This window comes from Hyla sarda, chromosome 12 (genome assembly GCF_029499605.1).
Source record: "Hyla sarda isolate aHylSar1 chromosome 12, aHylSar1.hap1, whole genome shotgun sequence".
Classification (NCBI taxonomy): Eukaryota; Metazoa; Chordata; class Amphibia; order Anura; family Hylidae; genus Hyla; species Hyla sarda.
Genome location: NC_079200.1, coordinates 5,254,935 through 5,272,700, shown reverse-complemented (window position 1 = coordinate 5,272,700; position 17,766 = coordinate 5,254,935). Strand labels below are relative to the sequence as shown.

The window sequence follows — 17,766 nt, the reverse complement described above, 5'->3', positions numbered from 1 at the left end:
ATGTGTATTATGTATTTTCTAGTTTATGTATGTGTATTATGTATTTCGTAGTTTATGTACGTGTATTATGTATTTTGTAGTTTATGTATGTGTATTATGTATTTCGTAGTTTATGTATGTGTATTATGTATTTCGTAGTTTATGTATGTGTATTATGTATTTCGTAGTTTATGTATGTGTATTATGTATTTCGTAGTTTATGTATGTGTATTATGTATTTTGTAGTTTATGTATGAGTATTATGTATTTCGTAGTTTATGTATGTGTATTATGTATTTTGTAGTTTATGTATGAGTATTATATATTTTGTAGTTTATGTATGTGTATTATGTATTTCGTAGTTTATGTATGTGTCTTATGTATTTCGTAGTTTGTGTATGTGTATTATGTATTTCGTAGTTTATGTATGTGTATTATGTATTTCGTAGTTTATGTATGTGTATTATGTATTTCGTAGTTTATGTATGTGTATTATGTATTTCGTAGTTTATGTATGTGTATTATGTATTTCGTAGTTTATGTACGTGTATTATGTATCTCTTAGTGTTTATGTATGTGTATTATGTATTTCGTAGTTTATGTATGTGTATTATGTATTTTGTAGTTTATGTATGAGTATTATGTATTTCGCAGTTTATGTATGTGTATTATGTATTTTGTAGTTTATGTATGAGTATTATGTATTTCGCAGTTTATGTATGTGTATTATGTATTTTGTAGTTTATGTATGTGTATTATGTATTTTGTAGTTTATGTATGTGTATTATGTATTTTGTAGTTTATGTATGTGTATTATGTATTTCGTAGTTTATGTATGTGTATTATGTATTTTGTAGTTTATGTATGAGTATCATATATTTTGTAGTTTATGTATGTGTCTTATGTATTTCGGAGTGTATGTATGTGTATTATGTATTTCGTAGTTTATGTATGTGTATTATGTATTTCGTAGTTTATGTATGTGTATTATGTATTTCGTAGTTTATGTATGTGTATTATTTATTGCGTAGTTTTTGTATGAGTATTATGTATTTCGTAGTTTTTGTATGAGTATTATGTATTTCGTAGTTTATGTATGAGTATTATGTATTTTGCAGCTCTGTCTGAATCTGTCATTAATTTTAAGGAACTTCCAGAACAAGTCTACCTGCACCCACCTCTAAGTATCTTTGTGATGGAAAAACGAGCCTTCGGCCGGTCCGTTCTGGTTGGATCCGCAGTGGTTTCTGATCTCATGAAGTTCGCCCCAAAAGAACTGGAAGAGATGACTGAAGAAGCGGAAGTTAAAACCAAGCGTAAGAGTAACAGCAGGGGAAGGCTGGAGATATAGCGCTGGGCGTGGAGTATATTATTTTTATGCTTTTGCACAAACCCCATCTTTGTACAAGAAAATTGCACCCAAAAAAAAAATCGCCACTTTGCACTGGTGCAGAGAATTAAAAATTTTAATATTTTTTGAATTATTTGTTTATTTTATTTTATTTTTTTAAATCCTCAGACAACCCCTTTTAAAGGGTACTCTGGGGAAAAAATGTTTAAATCAACTGGTGGCAGAAACCTATACCGATTTGTAAATTACTTTTATATAAAAATCTTAACCAGTACTTATCAGCTGCTTTATGCTCCTCAGGAAGTTGTGTAGTCTTTTCCAGTCTGACCACAGTGCTCTCTGCTGACACCTCTGTCCATGTCAGGAACTGTCCAAAGCAGGAAAGGTTTGCTATGGGGATTTGCTCCTACTCTGGACAGTTCCTGACATGGACAGAGGTGTCAGCAGAGAGCACTGGGGTCAGACTGGAAAAGACTACACAACTTCCTAGTTCCCCTAGTCTAGGTTTAAACCTACAAGAAATTCTGTCTAGTCTATTTTTTTAAAGCAATATGAACATGTGGATTTTGCTTGATTGCAGAGAAGAAAATGTTTCCTCGGTTTCCTCCTCCTCCAGTGGTCGTCAATATGGAGCAGGATGACAAGAACGGCAGATTCAACCCTCTTAACCTCGTAAAGGTATCGTCAGACCCCCAGATTATGGTTGTGAATAGAAATGCTCCGGTGAAATATAATAATCCCGTCACGTCCCCTCTCGCCCTCTCCTATAGACATGAATGGAGTGTGTGTGGTGTGATGTCACACGGGGGCGTGGCATGACATCACAACCATGGCCGCTGAACCCAGCGTTCTGAACATAATGGATAGGGGATAAGATGTCTAAGGGCGGAGTACTCCTTTAATGTAGTGTTTCCCAACCAGTGTGCTTCCAGCTGCCGCAAAACTACAACTTCCAGCATGCCTGGACAGCCAAAGCCCTGTCTGCCTCCTCCAAAGGATCCACACTCTCTCTGAAAGATAAATCAAGGCTTCCCTCTCATCTCAGCAGCCTTTTGCTGTCCAGACATGCTGGGAGTTTTGACACCATTAGACAGGTGCTCCTCATTACGCAGTGGCCCTCATCAGACAGGTTCCCCATTAAGTAGATGCGTCCATTAGACAGACCACCCCAATTGAATAGATGCCCTCTTTAGATTGAAATATATCGATGCCAAGAAAAGTGAAAACGGAGCACTCACCCGGTAGATATCCTTAGTGATAAGTAGCATCCCGAACGGGGAGGTGGTAGATGGAACGGGGGGAGCTCACACGCCATCCGAGGTCCTTATCACGCCAATGGGCGCTTCGTCAGGCCGTACAATATTCCTCTTTAGATTGGTATTCCCCATTAGGTAAATGCCACTAGTAGGTAGTTATTTTTTCTCCCTCTCCCTAATTAGCTACATACCTCCATTAGGTAGATGCCCACATTAGACAGGTCCCCCCATTAAGTTCATGCCCCAAGAGGCAGGTTGCACTAATGAGATCAATGATCCCATTAAAGAAGCCTCCTTCATTTGGTAGATGGCCCCATTAGACAGGTCCTTCATTTATTAGGTAGATCCCCTATTAGACAGGTCCCCCCAGTTAAGTAGATGGGCCACAATTAAATAGGTTCCTCCATTGGGTAGATACCTCCATTAGGTAGATGCACCCACCTCTCGCCCATACTTCATCATTGAGACAGAGCTGTCATCCATCACTCCTACAGAAGGCCGCGAGCTGCGCAGGGATTCTTATGCAGGCTAATGAATTGGCCCCATCACGCACACCTGGCACCAGAAATCCTGCGCCAGTGTATGTATTTTACAGGAGCGGGGAGTTCAGACAGGAGTCCCTGCTCCTGTACGTACATATTGCAACATGCTAATCTATTGGCATACCACGATACGGTAGGTGCCGGAGCAGGGACACCTGTTTACACTGGGATTTCCTACTCCTTCTTTTATGGTAGATTTTGCACACTTAAGAATTTTGCTCCCAGGGAACCCCCAACATTACACCACTGCATCGTGCATTACCTGCTAATCATAGACACATATTGCAGGACCCTTTAAAGAACTTGGGAAAAGCAAATAAAACTGAGGAAGAACTAGAGGAAGAGCTTCCGGACCCCGAAGAGCTGGACTGGTGGTCAAAATACTACGAATCTCTGAAAGAACTTACAGATCAAGTATGTACCTGCCCCTACACCCAATATAAGGAGGTGGTTCCTATCCGACACTGGGGTCTAACATTGGTCTATAATGCATCGTGTCTGTATATCGTATAATCCTACATAATGATCTTCTTACTATTCTATATTAGATGGCTGCTGCCGAGGAGGATGAAGAGGGTGAAAACGAAGAAGGTGGAGGTAAGATAAGACTGTGCAGACATCATAGTATCACATTAACCCCTTGTTATACAATGAGTTTCTTGACTGGAAAGGCTTGTCTGAGGAGGAGCCGCTCCTCTGACATCCATCACAGGGGCCTTCGGATTGACTCTTACGGCCCATTCAAATGGCAGAACATCCATCCAGAAAAGTTGCAGACATTTTATACGCGGCAGGTGCCAACTGAGTGGAGCAAATGGGACTGCCTTCATAGGTCTCAGGAATCACATGATCCCTGAATGGCTGGTCACATCCATAGCCCACACTCTCCAGCTCTCCCTTCCACTTGTAACCACACTCGAGCATGGACTGTCCGGCAGCGTCTCCAGCCCAGGGCTGGGCATCATTGGGGGACATGGCCAGCTTAGCCACATCCCACAGCCCAGCCCTAAGGAGGCGGAAATGTGGGGCCAATCAGCACCAGGGCTCACACCTTTCATTGGTGGGACATTTAAACAGGTGTCTGCCTAAGTTAGGCACCCTCGATTGTGGTTCCAATCAATGCTGGTGTTCCTGTTTGTATTTCCGGCTTTCCTGACCCAACTTTTGCTTGTTTTCTGACTTAGTCTCTTGAACTTGACCTCCTGGTTTGACCCCTGCCTGCTTACTGTTCTATACGACATTGTCCTCCTGGATTTGACCCACTGACTTGTTCCTGGTTTCTCCCTTTGTCCTTCTGATTTGGGTATTGATATGTTGGAGCGTTTCTTACCTGGCTTGTCTGACATCCTTTAGTCCCCAATGCATGTAATGAGTGTAGGGACCGTTGTCCAGTTTTGGACCCTCTAAATAAGTAGAGACACTAGTCTGTACTGCTCCCTACATGTTGTGAAAAAAAAAAATACTCACCTGCCCCGGCCCCTCCGCTTCCCCATCCCTAATCCCCCTCGGCTTTATTCTGCTTCCAGTGACGTGAGGACCATGCAGGAACTGTTCACTCAACCAGTCACTGGCTAAGGTCAGTCACCGCTGTGGCCTGTTCCTGCATGGTCAACAGGTCACTGGAAGAAGCTGTGAGGACCGGGCACGTTGAGCCGGCAGGACTTTATTAATGGGGAACGGGGGCAGGTGAGTATGTTTTCTCTTTTATTTTTTCTACCTTGTTGTTAAAGGGGTACTCCGCTGCCCCAGCTGTCACGATGCCGGCTGGCAGGTAGTGGATCCTCTGTGCCAGAGAGGGATTGGCGTGGACCGTGCTAGTGGACCGGTTCTAAGCCACTACTGGTTTTCACCAGAGCCCGCCGCAAAGCGGGATGGTCTTGCTGCGGCGGTAGTGACCAGGTCGTATCCACTAGCAACGGCTCACCTCTCTGGCTGCTGAAGATAGGCGCGGTACAAGGGAGTAGGCAAAAGCAAGGTCGGACGTAGCAGAAGGTCGGGGCAGGCAGCAAGGATCGTAGTCAGGGGCAACGGCAGAAGGTCTGGAAACACGGGCAAGGAACACACAAGGAACGCTTTCACTGGCACTAAGGCAACAAGATCCGGCAAGGGAGTGCAGGGGAAGTGAGGTGATATAGGGAAGTGCACAGGTGAACACACTAATTGGGACCACTGCACCAATCAGCGGCGCAGTGGCCCTTTAAATCGCAGAGACCCGGCGCGCGCGCGCCCTAGGGAGCGGGGCCGCGCGCGCCGGGACAGAACAGACGGAGAGCGAGTCAGGTAGGGGAGCCGGGGTGCGCATCGCGAGCGGGCGCTACCCGCATCGCGAATCGCATCCCGGCTGGCAGCGGAATCGCAGCGCCCCGGGTCAGAGGACGTGACCGGAGCGCTGCCGTGGGGAGAGTGAAGCGAGCGCTCCGGGGAGGAGCGGGGACCCGGAGCGCTCGGCGTAACAGTACCCCCCCCCTTGGGTCTCCCCCTCTTCTTAGAGCCTGAGAACCTGAGGAGCAGACTTTTGTCTAGGATGTTGTCCTCAGGTTCCCAGGATCTCTCTTCAGGACCACAACCCTCCCAGTCCACTAAAAAAATATTTTTCCCTCTGACCTTTTTGGCAGCTAAAATTTCTTTGACCGAGAAGATGTCCGAGGAGCCAGAAACAGGAGTGGGAGGAACAGATTTGGGAGAAAAACGGTTGAGGATGAGTGGTTTGAGAAGAGAGACGTGAAAGGCATTAGGGATACGAAGAGAGGGAGGAAGAAGAAGTTTATAAGAGACAGGATTAATTTGACACAAAATTTTGAAAGGACCAAGATAGCGTGGTCCCAACTTGTAGCTAGGGACACGGAAGCGGACATATTTAGCGGAGAGCCATACCTTGTCTCCAGGGGAAAAAACGGGGGGAGCTCTTCTTTTCTTATCCGCGAACTTCTTCATGCGTGATGAAGCCTGTAAGAGAGAATTTTGGGTCTCTCTCCATATGATGGAAAGGTCACGAGAAATTTCATCCACAGCGGGCAGACCAGAGGGCAAGGGAGTAGGGAGGGGGGGAAGAGGGTGACGGCCGTACACCACGAAAAATGGGGATTTGGAGGAAGACTCAGAGACCCTGAAGTTATACGAGAATTCGGCCCATGGGAGGAGATCTGCCCAGTCATCCTGGCGGGAGGAAACAAAATGTCGCAAATAATCACCCAAGATCTGGTTAATCCTTTCTACTTGTCCATTGGACTGGGGATGATATGCAGAAGAAAAATTTAATTTAATCTTGAGTTGTTTACAGAGAGCCCTCCAGAATTTAGACACGAATTGGACGCCTCTATCCGAGACAATCTGCGTAGGCAACCCGTGAAGACGAAAAATGTGTACAAAAAATTGTTTAGCCAACTGAGGCGCAGAAGGAAGACCAGGAAGAGGGATGAAATGTGCCATTTTGGAGAATCGATCAACGACCACCCAAATAACAGTGTTGCCACGGGAAGGGGGTAAATCAGTAATAAAATCCATACCAATCAGAGACCAAGGCTGTTCGGGGACAGGCAGAGGATGAAGAAAACCAGCGGGCTTCTGGCGAGGAGTCTTATCCCGGGCACAGATAGTGCAGGCTCGCACAAAGTCCACAACATCCGTCTCCAGAGTCGGCCACCAATAGAAGCGGGAGATGAGTTGCACAGATTTCTTGATACCCGCATGACCTGCGAGATGGGAGGAGTGACCCCATTTGAGGATTCCGAGGCGTTGGCGAGGAGAAACAAAGGTCTTTCCTGGAGGAGTCTGCCTGATGGAGGCAGGAGAAGTGGAGATCAGGCAGTCAGGTGGAATGATGTGTTGCGGAGAGAGTTCAACTTCTGAGGCATCCGAGGAACGAGAGAGAGCATCGGCCCTAATGTTCTTATCGGCAGGACGAAAGTGAATCTCAAAATTAAATCGGGCAAAGAACAGAGACCACCGGGCCTGGCGAGGATTCAGCCGTTGGGCAGACTGGAGGTAGGAGAGGTTCTTGTGGTCGGTGTAGATAATAACAGGAGAACTTGATCCCTCCAGCAGATGCCTCCATTCCTCAAGTGCTAATTTAATGGCTAGAAGCTCTCGATCCCCGATGGAGTAGTTCCTCTCCGCTGGAGAGAAGGTCCTAGAGAAAAAACCACAAGTGACAGCATGCCCGGAAGAATTTTTTTGTAGAAGAACAGCTCCAGCTCCCACTGAGGAGGCATCAACCTCTAATAGGAAGGGTTTGGAAGGGTCAGGTCTGGAGAGGACGGGAGCCGAAGAAAAGGCAGACTTGAGTCGTTTAAAGGCGTCTTCTGCTTGAGGAGGCCAGGACTTGGGATCAGCATTTTTTTTGGTTAAAGCCACGATAGGAGCCACAATGGTAGAAAAATGTGGAATAAATTGCCTGTAATAATTGGCGAACCCCAAAAAGCGTTGGATAGCACGGAGTCCGGAGGGGCGTGGCCAATCTAAGACGGCAGAGAGTTTGTCTGGATCCATCTGTAGTCCCTGGCCAGAGACCAAATATCCTAGAAAAGGAAGAGATTGGCATTCAAACAGACATTTCTCAATTTTGGCATAGAGTTGGTTGTCACGAAGTCTCTGAAGAACCATACGGACATGCTGGCGGTGTTCTTCTAGATTGGCAGAAAAAATTAGGATATCGTCCAGATATACAACAACACAGGAGTATAACAGATCACGAAAAATTTCATTGACAAAGTCTTGGAAGACGGCAGGGGCGTTGCACAGTCCAAAGGGCATGACCAGATACTCAAAGTGTCCATCTCTGGTGTTAAATGCCGTTTTCCACTCGTCCCCCTCTCTGATGCGGATGAGGTTATAGGCGCCTCTTAAGTCCAATTTAGTGAAGATGTGGGCACCTTGGAGGCGATCAAAGAGTTCAGAGATGAGGGGTAAGGGGTAGCGGTTCTTAACCGTGATTTTATTAAGACCGCGGTAGTCAATGCAAGGACGTAGGGAGCCATCTTTTTTGGACACAAAGAAAAATCCGGCTCCGGCAGGAGAGGAGGATTTACGGATAAAGCCCTTTTTTAGATTCTCCTGGACGTATTCGGACATGGCAAGAGTCTCTGGGGCAGAGAGAGGATAAATTCTGCCCCGGGGTGGAGTAGTGCCCGGGAGGAGGTCGATAGGGCAATCATAAGGCCTGTGAGGAGGTAGAGTCTCAGCTTGTTTTTTGCAGAAAACATCCGCGAAGTCCATATAGGCCTTAGGGAGACCGGTTACTGGAGGAACCACAGAGTTACGGCAAGGGTTACTGGGAACCGGTTTTAGACAGTTCTTGGAACAAGAGGACCCCCAACTCTTGATCTCCCCAGTGGACCAATCCAGGGTAGGGGAATGAAGTTGAAGCCAGGGAAGTCCAAGGAGAATTTCCGAGGTGCAATTGGGGAGGACCAAAAGTTCAATCCTCTCATGATGAGATCCGATGCTCATAAGAAGGGGCTCCGTGCGGAAACGTATGGTACAGTCCAATCTTTCATTATTTACACAATTGATGTAGAGGGGTCTGGCGAGACTGGTCACCGGGATGTTGAACCTGTTGACGAGAGAGGCCAAAATAAAATTTCCTGCAGATCCTGAGTCCAAGAAGGCCACTGTAGAGAAGGAGAAGGCAGAGGCAGACATCCGCACAGGCACAGTAAGACGTGGAGAAGCAGAGTAGACATCAAGGACTGTCTCACCTTTGTGCGGAGTCAGCGTACGTCTTTCCAGGCGGGGAGGACGGATAGGACAATCTCTTAGGAAGTGTTCGGTACTAGCACAGTACAGGCAGAGGTTCTCCATACGGCGTCGTGTCCTCTCTTGAGGTGTCAGGCGAGACCGGTCGACCTGCATAGCCTCCACGGCGGGAGGCACAGGAACAGATTGCAGGGGACCAGAGGAGAGAGGAGCCGAGGAGGAGAAACGCCTCGTGCGAACAGAGTCCATATCTTGGCGGAGTTCCTGACGCCTTTCGGAAAAACGCATGTCAATGCGAGTGGCTAGGTGAATAAGTTCATGTAGATTAGCAGGAATTTCTCGTGCGGCCAGAACATCTTTAATGTTGCTGGATAGGCCTTTTTTGAAGGTCGCGCAGAGGGCCTCATTATTCCAGGACAATTCTGAAGCAAGAGTACGGAATTGTACGGCATACTCGCCAACGGAAGAATTACCCTGGACCAGGTTCAACAGGGCAGTCTCAGCAGAAGAGGCTCGGGCAGGTTCCTCAAAGACACTTCGGATTTCCGAGAAGAAGGAGTGTACAGAGGCAGTGACGGGGTCATTGCGGTCCCAGAGCGGTGTGGCCCATGACAGGGCTTTTCCGGACAGAAGGCTGACTACGAAAGCCACCTTAGACCTTTCAGTGGGAAACAGGTCCGACATCATCTCCAGATGCAGGGAACATTGGGAAAGAAAGCCACGGCAAAACTTAGAGTCCCCATCAAATTTATCCGGCAAGGATAAGCGTATCCCAGGAGCGGCCACTCGCTGCGGAGGAGGTGCAGGAGCTGGCGGAGGAGATGACTGCTGAAGCTGTGGTAGTAACTGTTGTAGCATAACGGTCAGTTGAGACAGCTGTTGGCCTTGTTGCGCTATCTGTTGTGACTGCTGGGCGACCACCGTGGTGAGGTCAGCGACAACTGGCAGAGGAACTTCAGCGGGATCCATGGCCGGATCTACTGTCACGATGCCGGCTGGCAGGTAGTGGATCCTCTGTGCCAGAGAGGGATTGGCGTGGACCGTGCTAGTGGACCGGTTCTAAGCCACTACTGGTTTTCACCAGAGCCCGCCGCAAAGCGGGATGGTCTTGCTGCGGCGGTAGTGACCAGGTCGTATCCACTAGCAACGGCTCACCTCTCTGGCTGCTGAAGATAGGCGCGGTACAAGGGAGTAGGCAAAAGCAAGGTCGGACGTAGCAGAAGGTCGGGGCAGGCAGCAAGGATCGTAGTCAGGGGCAACGGCAGAAGGTCTGGAAACACGGGCAAGGAACACACAAGGAACGCTTTCACTGGCACTAAGGCAACAAGATCCGGCAAGGGAGTGCAGGGGAAGTGAGGTGATATAGGGAAGTGCACAGGTGAACACACTAATTGGGACCACTGCGCCAATCAGCGGCGCAGTGGCCCTTTAAATCGCAGAGACCCGGCGCGCGCGCCCTAGGGAGCGGGGCCGCGCGCGCCGGGACAGAACAGACGGAGAGCGAGTCAGGTAGGGGAGCCGGGGTGCGCATCGCGAGCGGGCGCTACCCGCATCGCGAATCGCATCCCGGCTGGCAGCGGAATCGCAGCGCCCCGGGTCAGAGGACGTGACCGGAGCGCTGCCGCGGGGAGAGTGAAGCGAGCGCTCCGGGGAGGAGCGGGGACCCGGAGCGCTCGGCGTAACACCAGCATTCGGAACATTTTGTTCCGAATGCTTGGAGTGGGTGGCGGGGGTCATGAGGTCACAGCCATGCCCCCTCGTTATGTCATGCCATGCCCCCTCAATGCAAGTCTATGGGAGGGGGCGGGGTGTGACATCGCAACCCCCGCTGCCCGCACCCAGTGTTCTAACTGAACGCCAGGTGCTGCACAGAGACCCAGCTGGGACCCCCGCGATCAGACATCTTATCCCTTATCCTTTGGATAGGGGATAAGATGTCTAGGGGCAGAGTACCCCTTTAATATTAACGTTCCCAGACAACTCCGTTAAAGCGTACCTGTCATAGTGCAAAAAAAAGAAAAAAGTGATATGTTACTCAGGACCCAATCCTGATCACGTGCATATAATTTTTATGTGTCTCGGACCTATATATCCAGAGATATAAGCATTTATCTGCTGGTGAGTTACTTTTTCATTGTGCAGGCTGGAGGGGGCGTGTCAGTCTGTCTCCCTCACAGGAGCAAGCCTGGGCAGTCAGCCAATCAGTACTCTCTACTCTGTAACCCTTTCCTCTCTGGTTTTATGCTGTGTCATGTTACACAGAGGAAGATACTTGGAGCTTGCCTGCAGTAATCAGAAGACATTATGAGGATAAAATGTATAAATATAAGAATAGATCTTTATAAAATTAGTGCAAGGATTTTTTAGATAAAAGTGCAGCATTTATATGAATACATATTCTATCTGTTTTATCTTCTCCTAGTAAAGCTGGATGCTAATCAGCATAGCTGTTACTATGTGTGTCATTCATCTTTCACAGACTCCTGAATGTCCGATCAACTTCTTTGTCATTCAGGATTCCGAGAAAGCTTTGACTATTTCAGCATGCTGGGAGTTGTAGTTTAGTAACAACTGAAGCTGCAGTGTTTGTAAATAACTGTGTTAGAGCAGTGTTGCCTCTAGCTGTTGTAAAACTACAGCTCCCAGCATGTCCACACATCCTTTATCTGTAGTTTTGCATACACTCAATAGAAATCTCCTATACTGGATACCGGTATGCTTTACAGCTGGTATCCAGTATGCTGTAAAATCTAGACTAGTCTGTCTGGCTAAAACACAGGCGACCCCTAGTGGTGGCTATTTTGAGCTTTAATTTAAGGCGAAAATGTAAATTTTTTTAACAGGTGTATATTGTGAAATGTCATATTATAATGAGTCCTGCAATATATGAAAAGTTTTTAACAATGACAGTGCCTCTTTAAGGGCAAAACTGGCCTGGTCATTAAGGAGTTAATTCTGTATCCTGAAAAGTCACTTAGATTTATTCTCTGAATAATATTTCACATTGTATTATATGACCCATTTGTTTAGATGGAATGAACATCCACTCCTTAGACGCCGCTGTCGAGGAAGAAGTGGAAATTGTGGAAATCGTGAAACCAAAGAGGAAAGTCATATCCACTCTAAAGGTGCATAAGTGTTATAAACTGGAATACCCCTTTAAGTTCATGGGAGTAGGCCAACACCCTACATAAGAAGATATAATTTCACTTTATTAATAACATCTTAAAATCCAAAGAGTGTCAATAAGTACATGGTGGTTTGGGTGAATTATAGTATGGCGGGAGAGAACCAATGTGTGTCAGGCTGATCTAGATTTTAAAGGGGTACTCCGCCCATAACCTTTGGATAGGGGATAAGACGTCTGATCGCAGGGGTCCGGCCACTGGGACCCATGCAATCTCCGTGCAGGCACCCGGTGTTGTGAACATTATGTGCAGAACACTAGATTTAGGCGGCTGGGGTCGTTACGTCACGCCACCCCCCCTCATGACGTTACACCACGCCTCCTCCATTCATATCTATGGGAGGGGGCGTGACAGCCGTCACGCCCCCTCCCATAGATATGAATGGAGGTGGCGTGGTGCGACGTCAAAAGGGGGCATGACGTGACATCACGGCCACCCCCAAACCCTGCACAGAGATAGAATGTCTAGGGGCGGAGTACCCCTTTAACCATGATTACAGTTTTAGTGTCATTTAAAACAACTGCTGACATGTTGCCCAGACATGTCAAAAAATTTGATCACACAGGGTCTCAGCAGGGACCTCAGATTTGATCTCGAATTACAGCCGGGTGAAGTGCTCAGCATCGCACTCCACTCCACCAGATCCGACCTTTTTACTACATGGACTTATGCAGAGAAAAGGTCAGAATTGATTGACAGGTGAGGAGAGAGAGGAGCACTGCCGCGCACTTCACACAGCTCTTTCTTAAAATCACAGGTCACTCCTGAGCCCCAGTGAGATCTCATTTTTTTACATGACTGGGCAACATGTTTTATACTAAAGATTTAAGCGGTAGATCGGCTCAAAACGGACCAGGCAGAGCAGAAACAGCAACCAGACTGTAATATAAATAAAGTACAGTCCAGGGATTATTTACAGTAGTGTGCCCATAAAACCTCCTACAGGAAAACTACTTACTAAACTACAGCCCCTCTGCCAAGTCGGCTCCACCAGTAGGTGAGTTGGGCAGCCGCGAGGCCTTATTGTACAGGAGCAGCTCTTGTTGTATATGAGCACAGGCGGCGGGATCCCTGCTCCTCTTCTTATTTTGCCACCATCCTAGAGGGGCGCTCCCACCTCTTACCCGTTTGTGACACTGCACAATGGTAGCGCCGGACTTATCTGTCACCCTGGTAAGTGCGGTGGGAGTGGCTTGAGGAGCCGGTTGTGTGCCCACAGGGAATAGCTCTTGGCATGTGAAGGCAGCTGGGCAGAGACCCTGAGTGGCCTTTCTGTGCCACGTGTGGCAGTATTGATCAATGTAAGCAAAGGCCACAACGTTGTCCTCTGCCTACACTGCAAACCCACCACGATGATGCCATCTTATCATGTACGGCTTGCAGGACTAGTCCCTTGTCATTTCATGAGCCAAAACCAGAGGATGAAGAGGGGTCAGCGTGAGAGCATAGGGAAGGTGAGTGGGATTTTTATTATTTTTGGGGGGCATCTTCTTTGAGGAAATCAACCTATGGGGGTCGAGTGGGGGGGGGGGGTATTCCCTAACTACCTACTAGGGGGATTCCCTACCTACCTACCTACTGGAGGGATTCTCCACCTGTTTACATACCTAATGGGAGGATTTTCTACCTGTATACCTGCACGTAATAGAAGGGAACTACCTACCCACCACTACCAAATCCTCCTACCTTTCCCCTAACACACTTACCTACAAGTTTTGCCTAAGGCATCATAAAGTCAATTGCTGCTTTTGCCCCCTTGTAGGTAGTAGCCCCCCTGTAAGTAGTGGCCCCCCGTAGGTAGTAGCCCCCCTATAGGTAGTACCCCCCTGTAAGTAGTGGCCCCCTGTAGGTAGTAGCCCCCCTATAGGTAGTACCCCCTGTAAGTAGTGGCCCCCTGTAGGTAGTAGCCCCCCTATAGGTAGTACCCCCCCAGTAAGTAGTGGCCCCCTGCAGGTAGTAGTCCCCCTATAAGTAGTACCCCCCCTGTAAGTAGTGGCCCCCTGTAGGTAGTAGTCCCCCTATAAGTAGTACCCTCCTGTAAGTAGTGGCCCCCTGTAGGTAGTAGTCCCTCTATAGGTAGTACCCCCCCCCCAGTAAGTAGTGTCCCCCTGTAGGTAGTAGTCCCCCTATAAGTAGTACCCCCCTGTAAGTAGTGGCCCCCTGTAGGAAGTAGTCCCCGTATAGGTAGTACCCTCCTGGAAGTAGTGACCTCCTGTAGGTAGTAGCCCCCCTGTAAGCAGTGGCCCCCTGTAGGTAGTAGTCCCCCTATAGGTAGTACCCCCCTGTAAGTAATGGCCCCCTGTAGGTAGTAGTCCCCATATAGGTAGTACCCCCCAGTAAGTAGTGGCCCCCTGTAGGTAGTAGTCCCCCTATAGGTAGTACCCCCCTGTAAGTAGTGCCCCCCTGTAGGTAGTAGTCCCTGTATAGGTAGTACCCTCCTGGAAGTAGTGGCCCCCTGTAGGTAGTAGCCCCCCTATAGGTAGTACCCCCCAGTAAGTAGTGGCCCCCTGTAGGTAGTAGCCCCCCTATAGGTAGTACCCCCCTGTAAGCAGTGGCCCCCTGTAGGTAGTAGTCCCCCTATAGGTAGTACCCCCCTGTAAGCAGTGGCCCCCTGTAGGTAGTAGTCCCCCTATAAGTAGTACCCCCCTGTAAGTAGTGGCCCCCTGTAGGAAGTAGTCCCCGTATAGGTAGTACCCTCCTGGAAGTAGTGGCCCCCTGTAGGTAGTAGCCCCCCTGTAAGCAGTGGCCCCCTGTAGGTAGTAGTCCCCCTATAGGTAGTACCCCCCTGTAAGTAGTGGCCCCCTGTAGGTAGTAGTCCCCCTATAGGTAGTACCCCCCAGTAAGTAGTGGCCCCCTGTAGGTAGTAGCCCCCCTATAGGTAGTACCCCCCTGTAAGCAGTGGCCCCCTGTAGGTAGTAATCCCCATATAGGTAGTACCCCCCAGTAAGTAGTGGCCCCCTGTAGGTAGTAGTCCCCCTATAGGTAGTACCCCCCTGTAAGTAGTGGCTCCCTGTAGGTAGTAGTCCCTGTATAGGTAGTACCCCCCTGGAAGTAGTGGCCCCCTGTAGGTAGTAGCCCCCCTATAGGTAGTACCCCCCCTGGAAGTAGTGGCCCCCTGTAGGTAGTAGCCCCCCTATAGGTAGTACCCCCCCAGTAAGTAGTGGCCCCCTGTAGGTAGTAGCCCCCCTATAGGTAGTACCCCCCCCAGTAAGTAGTGGCCCCCTGTAGGTAGTAGCCCCCCTATAGGTAGTACCCCCCAGTAAGTAGTGGCCCCCTGTAGGTAGTAGTCCCCCTATAGGTAGTACCCCCCTGTAAGTAGTGGCCCCCTGTAGGTTGTAGCCCCCCTATAGGTAGTACTCCCCTGGAAGTAGTGGCCCCCTGTAGGTAGTAGCCCCCCTATAGGTAGTACCCCCCCTGTAAGTAGTGGCCCCCTGTAGGTAGTAGCCCCCCTATAGGTAGTACCCCCAGTAAGTAGTGGCCCCCTGTAGGTAGTAGTCCCCCTATATGTAGTACCCCCCTGTAAGTAGTGGCCCCCTGTAGGAAGTAGTCCCCGTATAGGTAGTACCCCCCTGGAAGTAGTGGCCCCCTGTAGGTAGTAGCCCCGCTATAGGTAGTACCCCCCAGTAAGTAGTGGCCCCCTGTAGGTAGTAGCCCCCTTGCCAGATTAAAAAAAAAAACTTTTCCTGACCTCTCCTTTTCCTCCTCCACTCTGTAGGCACTGATGATGTCATGCAGAGGAAGAAATGTCTGGCCTCTTGTGGCTGCCCGCATAATGCTGCATTAAGACGTGTTTATAGTTAAATGCCACATTGGCATCCCTACTGGGGGACCAGCTTGTCCCTGCCAATGGAATCTGTGGAAGGTGGTCAGCTGTACCCTAAGTGGCTGCCTAGTTTGCCAAGCGGCAGTGCCTGCCCTGCCTGTCGGAGGTTTTATGGATACAATAAAATAAAGCTTGAAGCTGAAATGTGAAGAATTCTTGGTTTAATGATCCGTCAATGACTTCAATCATAGATTTTTTTCCCCATTAAATTCCCAGAAATTAGATTTTTATAGAGTCAATTTGGACACCCGGAATAAATGATTGATTTTCCCGGCAGATTTATAAAGAGGAACTTGAGAAGGAGTTCAATAATTTTGAAGATTGGTTGTATGTGTTTCCTCTGCACCGGGGTCGGGCGCTGGACGATGAAGATGGAAATGACGACGACAACTTCATGGGGAAATACAAGGTACAATCTGCTGTCCCTAATAGATTATAGGTCCGGAAGGACGAGATCCTTGTGACATCTTAACTGTGTTCCTCCAGGGTTCCTTCTACATCTTCCCTTCAAGTGACGCTACCGATGAATTCCAGATAATGAAGGGTGTGCCGAGGAACCGCCCGGTGAAAGTGCTCGTGAGAGTTTACATTGTCAAGGTAAGTACATTCTGTTAGACTCACCGCAGATGGCAGGTACCCAGGAGGTAGTAGATCCGTTATTCCACGGTGGTCGGGAGCAGGAGGTGTAGTAAATCCACTGATCCTGTGGGGCGGATGACGCGGGCCGTACCAGGGAGCGGAGTCTAAGGTGCCGCTGATTTTCACCAGAGCCCAGGTCGCTACCCCTGGCACGACTCGACCCCACAGGAGGCTGAGGTGAAGCGTGGTACAAAAGGACGTAGTCAGGCTGGCAAGAGGTCAGGTCAGGCGGCACAGGAGCGTAGTCAAGTCACGGAAGGCAAGGTCTGGTACACAGCAAGGAACACTGTAAAATTGCTTTCTCTAAGGCGCTAGGGCAAACAAAGATCCGGCAAGGGCAATAGAAAGGGGCTTGAACTTATAAGAGAGGTACAAGTATGTAACTAATTATGGGAGCACTGGCCCTTTAAATTTCAAAGCTCCAGCGTGGGCACGCGCGCCGGAGCTGAGGCACAGAGACCGGGGATGGAGGTGAGTGACGGGCTGGGACTCGCATGGGGGCGCGTCCCGCAATGCGAATCCCAGCCCCGCCGCCAACGGACAAGGAGGAGGAGGTGCGCTCACGGCTGGTATGTCCGGCTGGAGCGCCGTACATCACACATTCACATAGATGGGCCTTCAGTAGACTCTACCAGTCCAGCCACCTGCCCACAAACTACACCTAGATACCGGCTTGCCTCGTATGACCCTTCGGCGCCTCCCACTGGTGCCATCTGGTCTGCTGAGTCAGACGCTACCAGCACAAGCAATAGGAAGAAGTCTCGGCACACGGTAAATTCTCTTGCAAAGGGTTTATTCAGCTTAACATAGCTGGGGGTTAACGGCCAGCTACGTTAAGCTGAATAAACCGTTTGCAAGAGAATTTACCGTGTGCTGAAGCTTCTTCTTTTTGATTGCACTGATCTGCTACATGCATCGGGAGAGCCGCAGTGCAGACCGTTTCGTTGTGCTACCAGCACAAGGACCACCCTCAGGAATCAAGCAGACACCCTATAAGAGCAGAAGTCCAGCTTCCACATCCTAAAGCTGGATATAGGGTGTAAACCTAGAGGGCACTTAGACTCCATTCCAGAGTGTGGCGCTATACCGAACCACACGTCCAGAGGGTTGTAGTCTATGGAGAATATTCAGAGCAAGGTCTTGCTACCAGTCGGTACCTCAGGGATCTGGACTTGGACCCATTCGGTGTCATTAGTGATATTACAGAAGGTCTCGATGGTTTTGGTCTTTTTTCCAATGAAGCAAAGATTTGCCCCAGGGTTAATGATCCTGGAGGGATCCGCCAAATGGAAAA

General features: G+C 48.8%; 1 protein-coding gene across 1 annotated transcript in view; it reads left to right on the top strand.

The window, feature by feature from the left end:
* The window catches only part of LOC130296644 (fer-1-like protein 4), a 124,391-nt gene that overhangs the window by 65,793 nt on the left and 40,832 nt on the right, over positions 1–17,766 (top strand). The window contains exons 23-29 of the mRNA XM_056548396.1: positions 1,127–1,295; positions 1,911–2,008; positions 3,417–3,542; positions 3,677–3,725; positions 11,853–11,950; positions 16,111–16,242; positions 16,320–16,430. Coding sequence (XP_056404371.1) covers positions 1,127–1,295; positions 1,911–2,008; positions 3,417–3,542; positions 3,677–3,725; positions 11,853–11,950; positions 16,111–16,242; positions 16,320–16,430 — 783 coding nt within the window. The remainder of the gene's footprint in view (positions 1–1,126; positions 1,296–1,910; positions 2,009–3,416; positions 3,543–3,676; positions 3,726–11,852; positions 11,951–16,110; positions 16,243–16,319; positions 16,431–17,766) is intronic.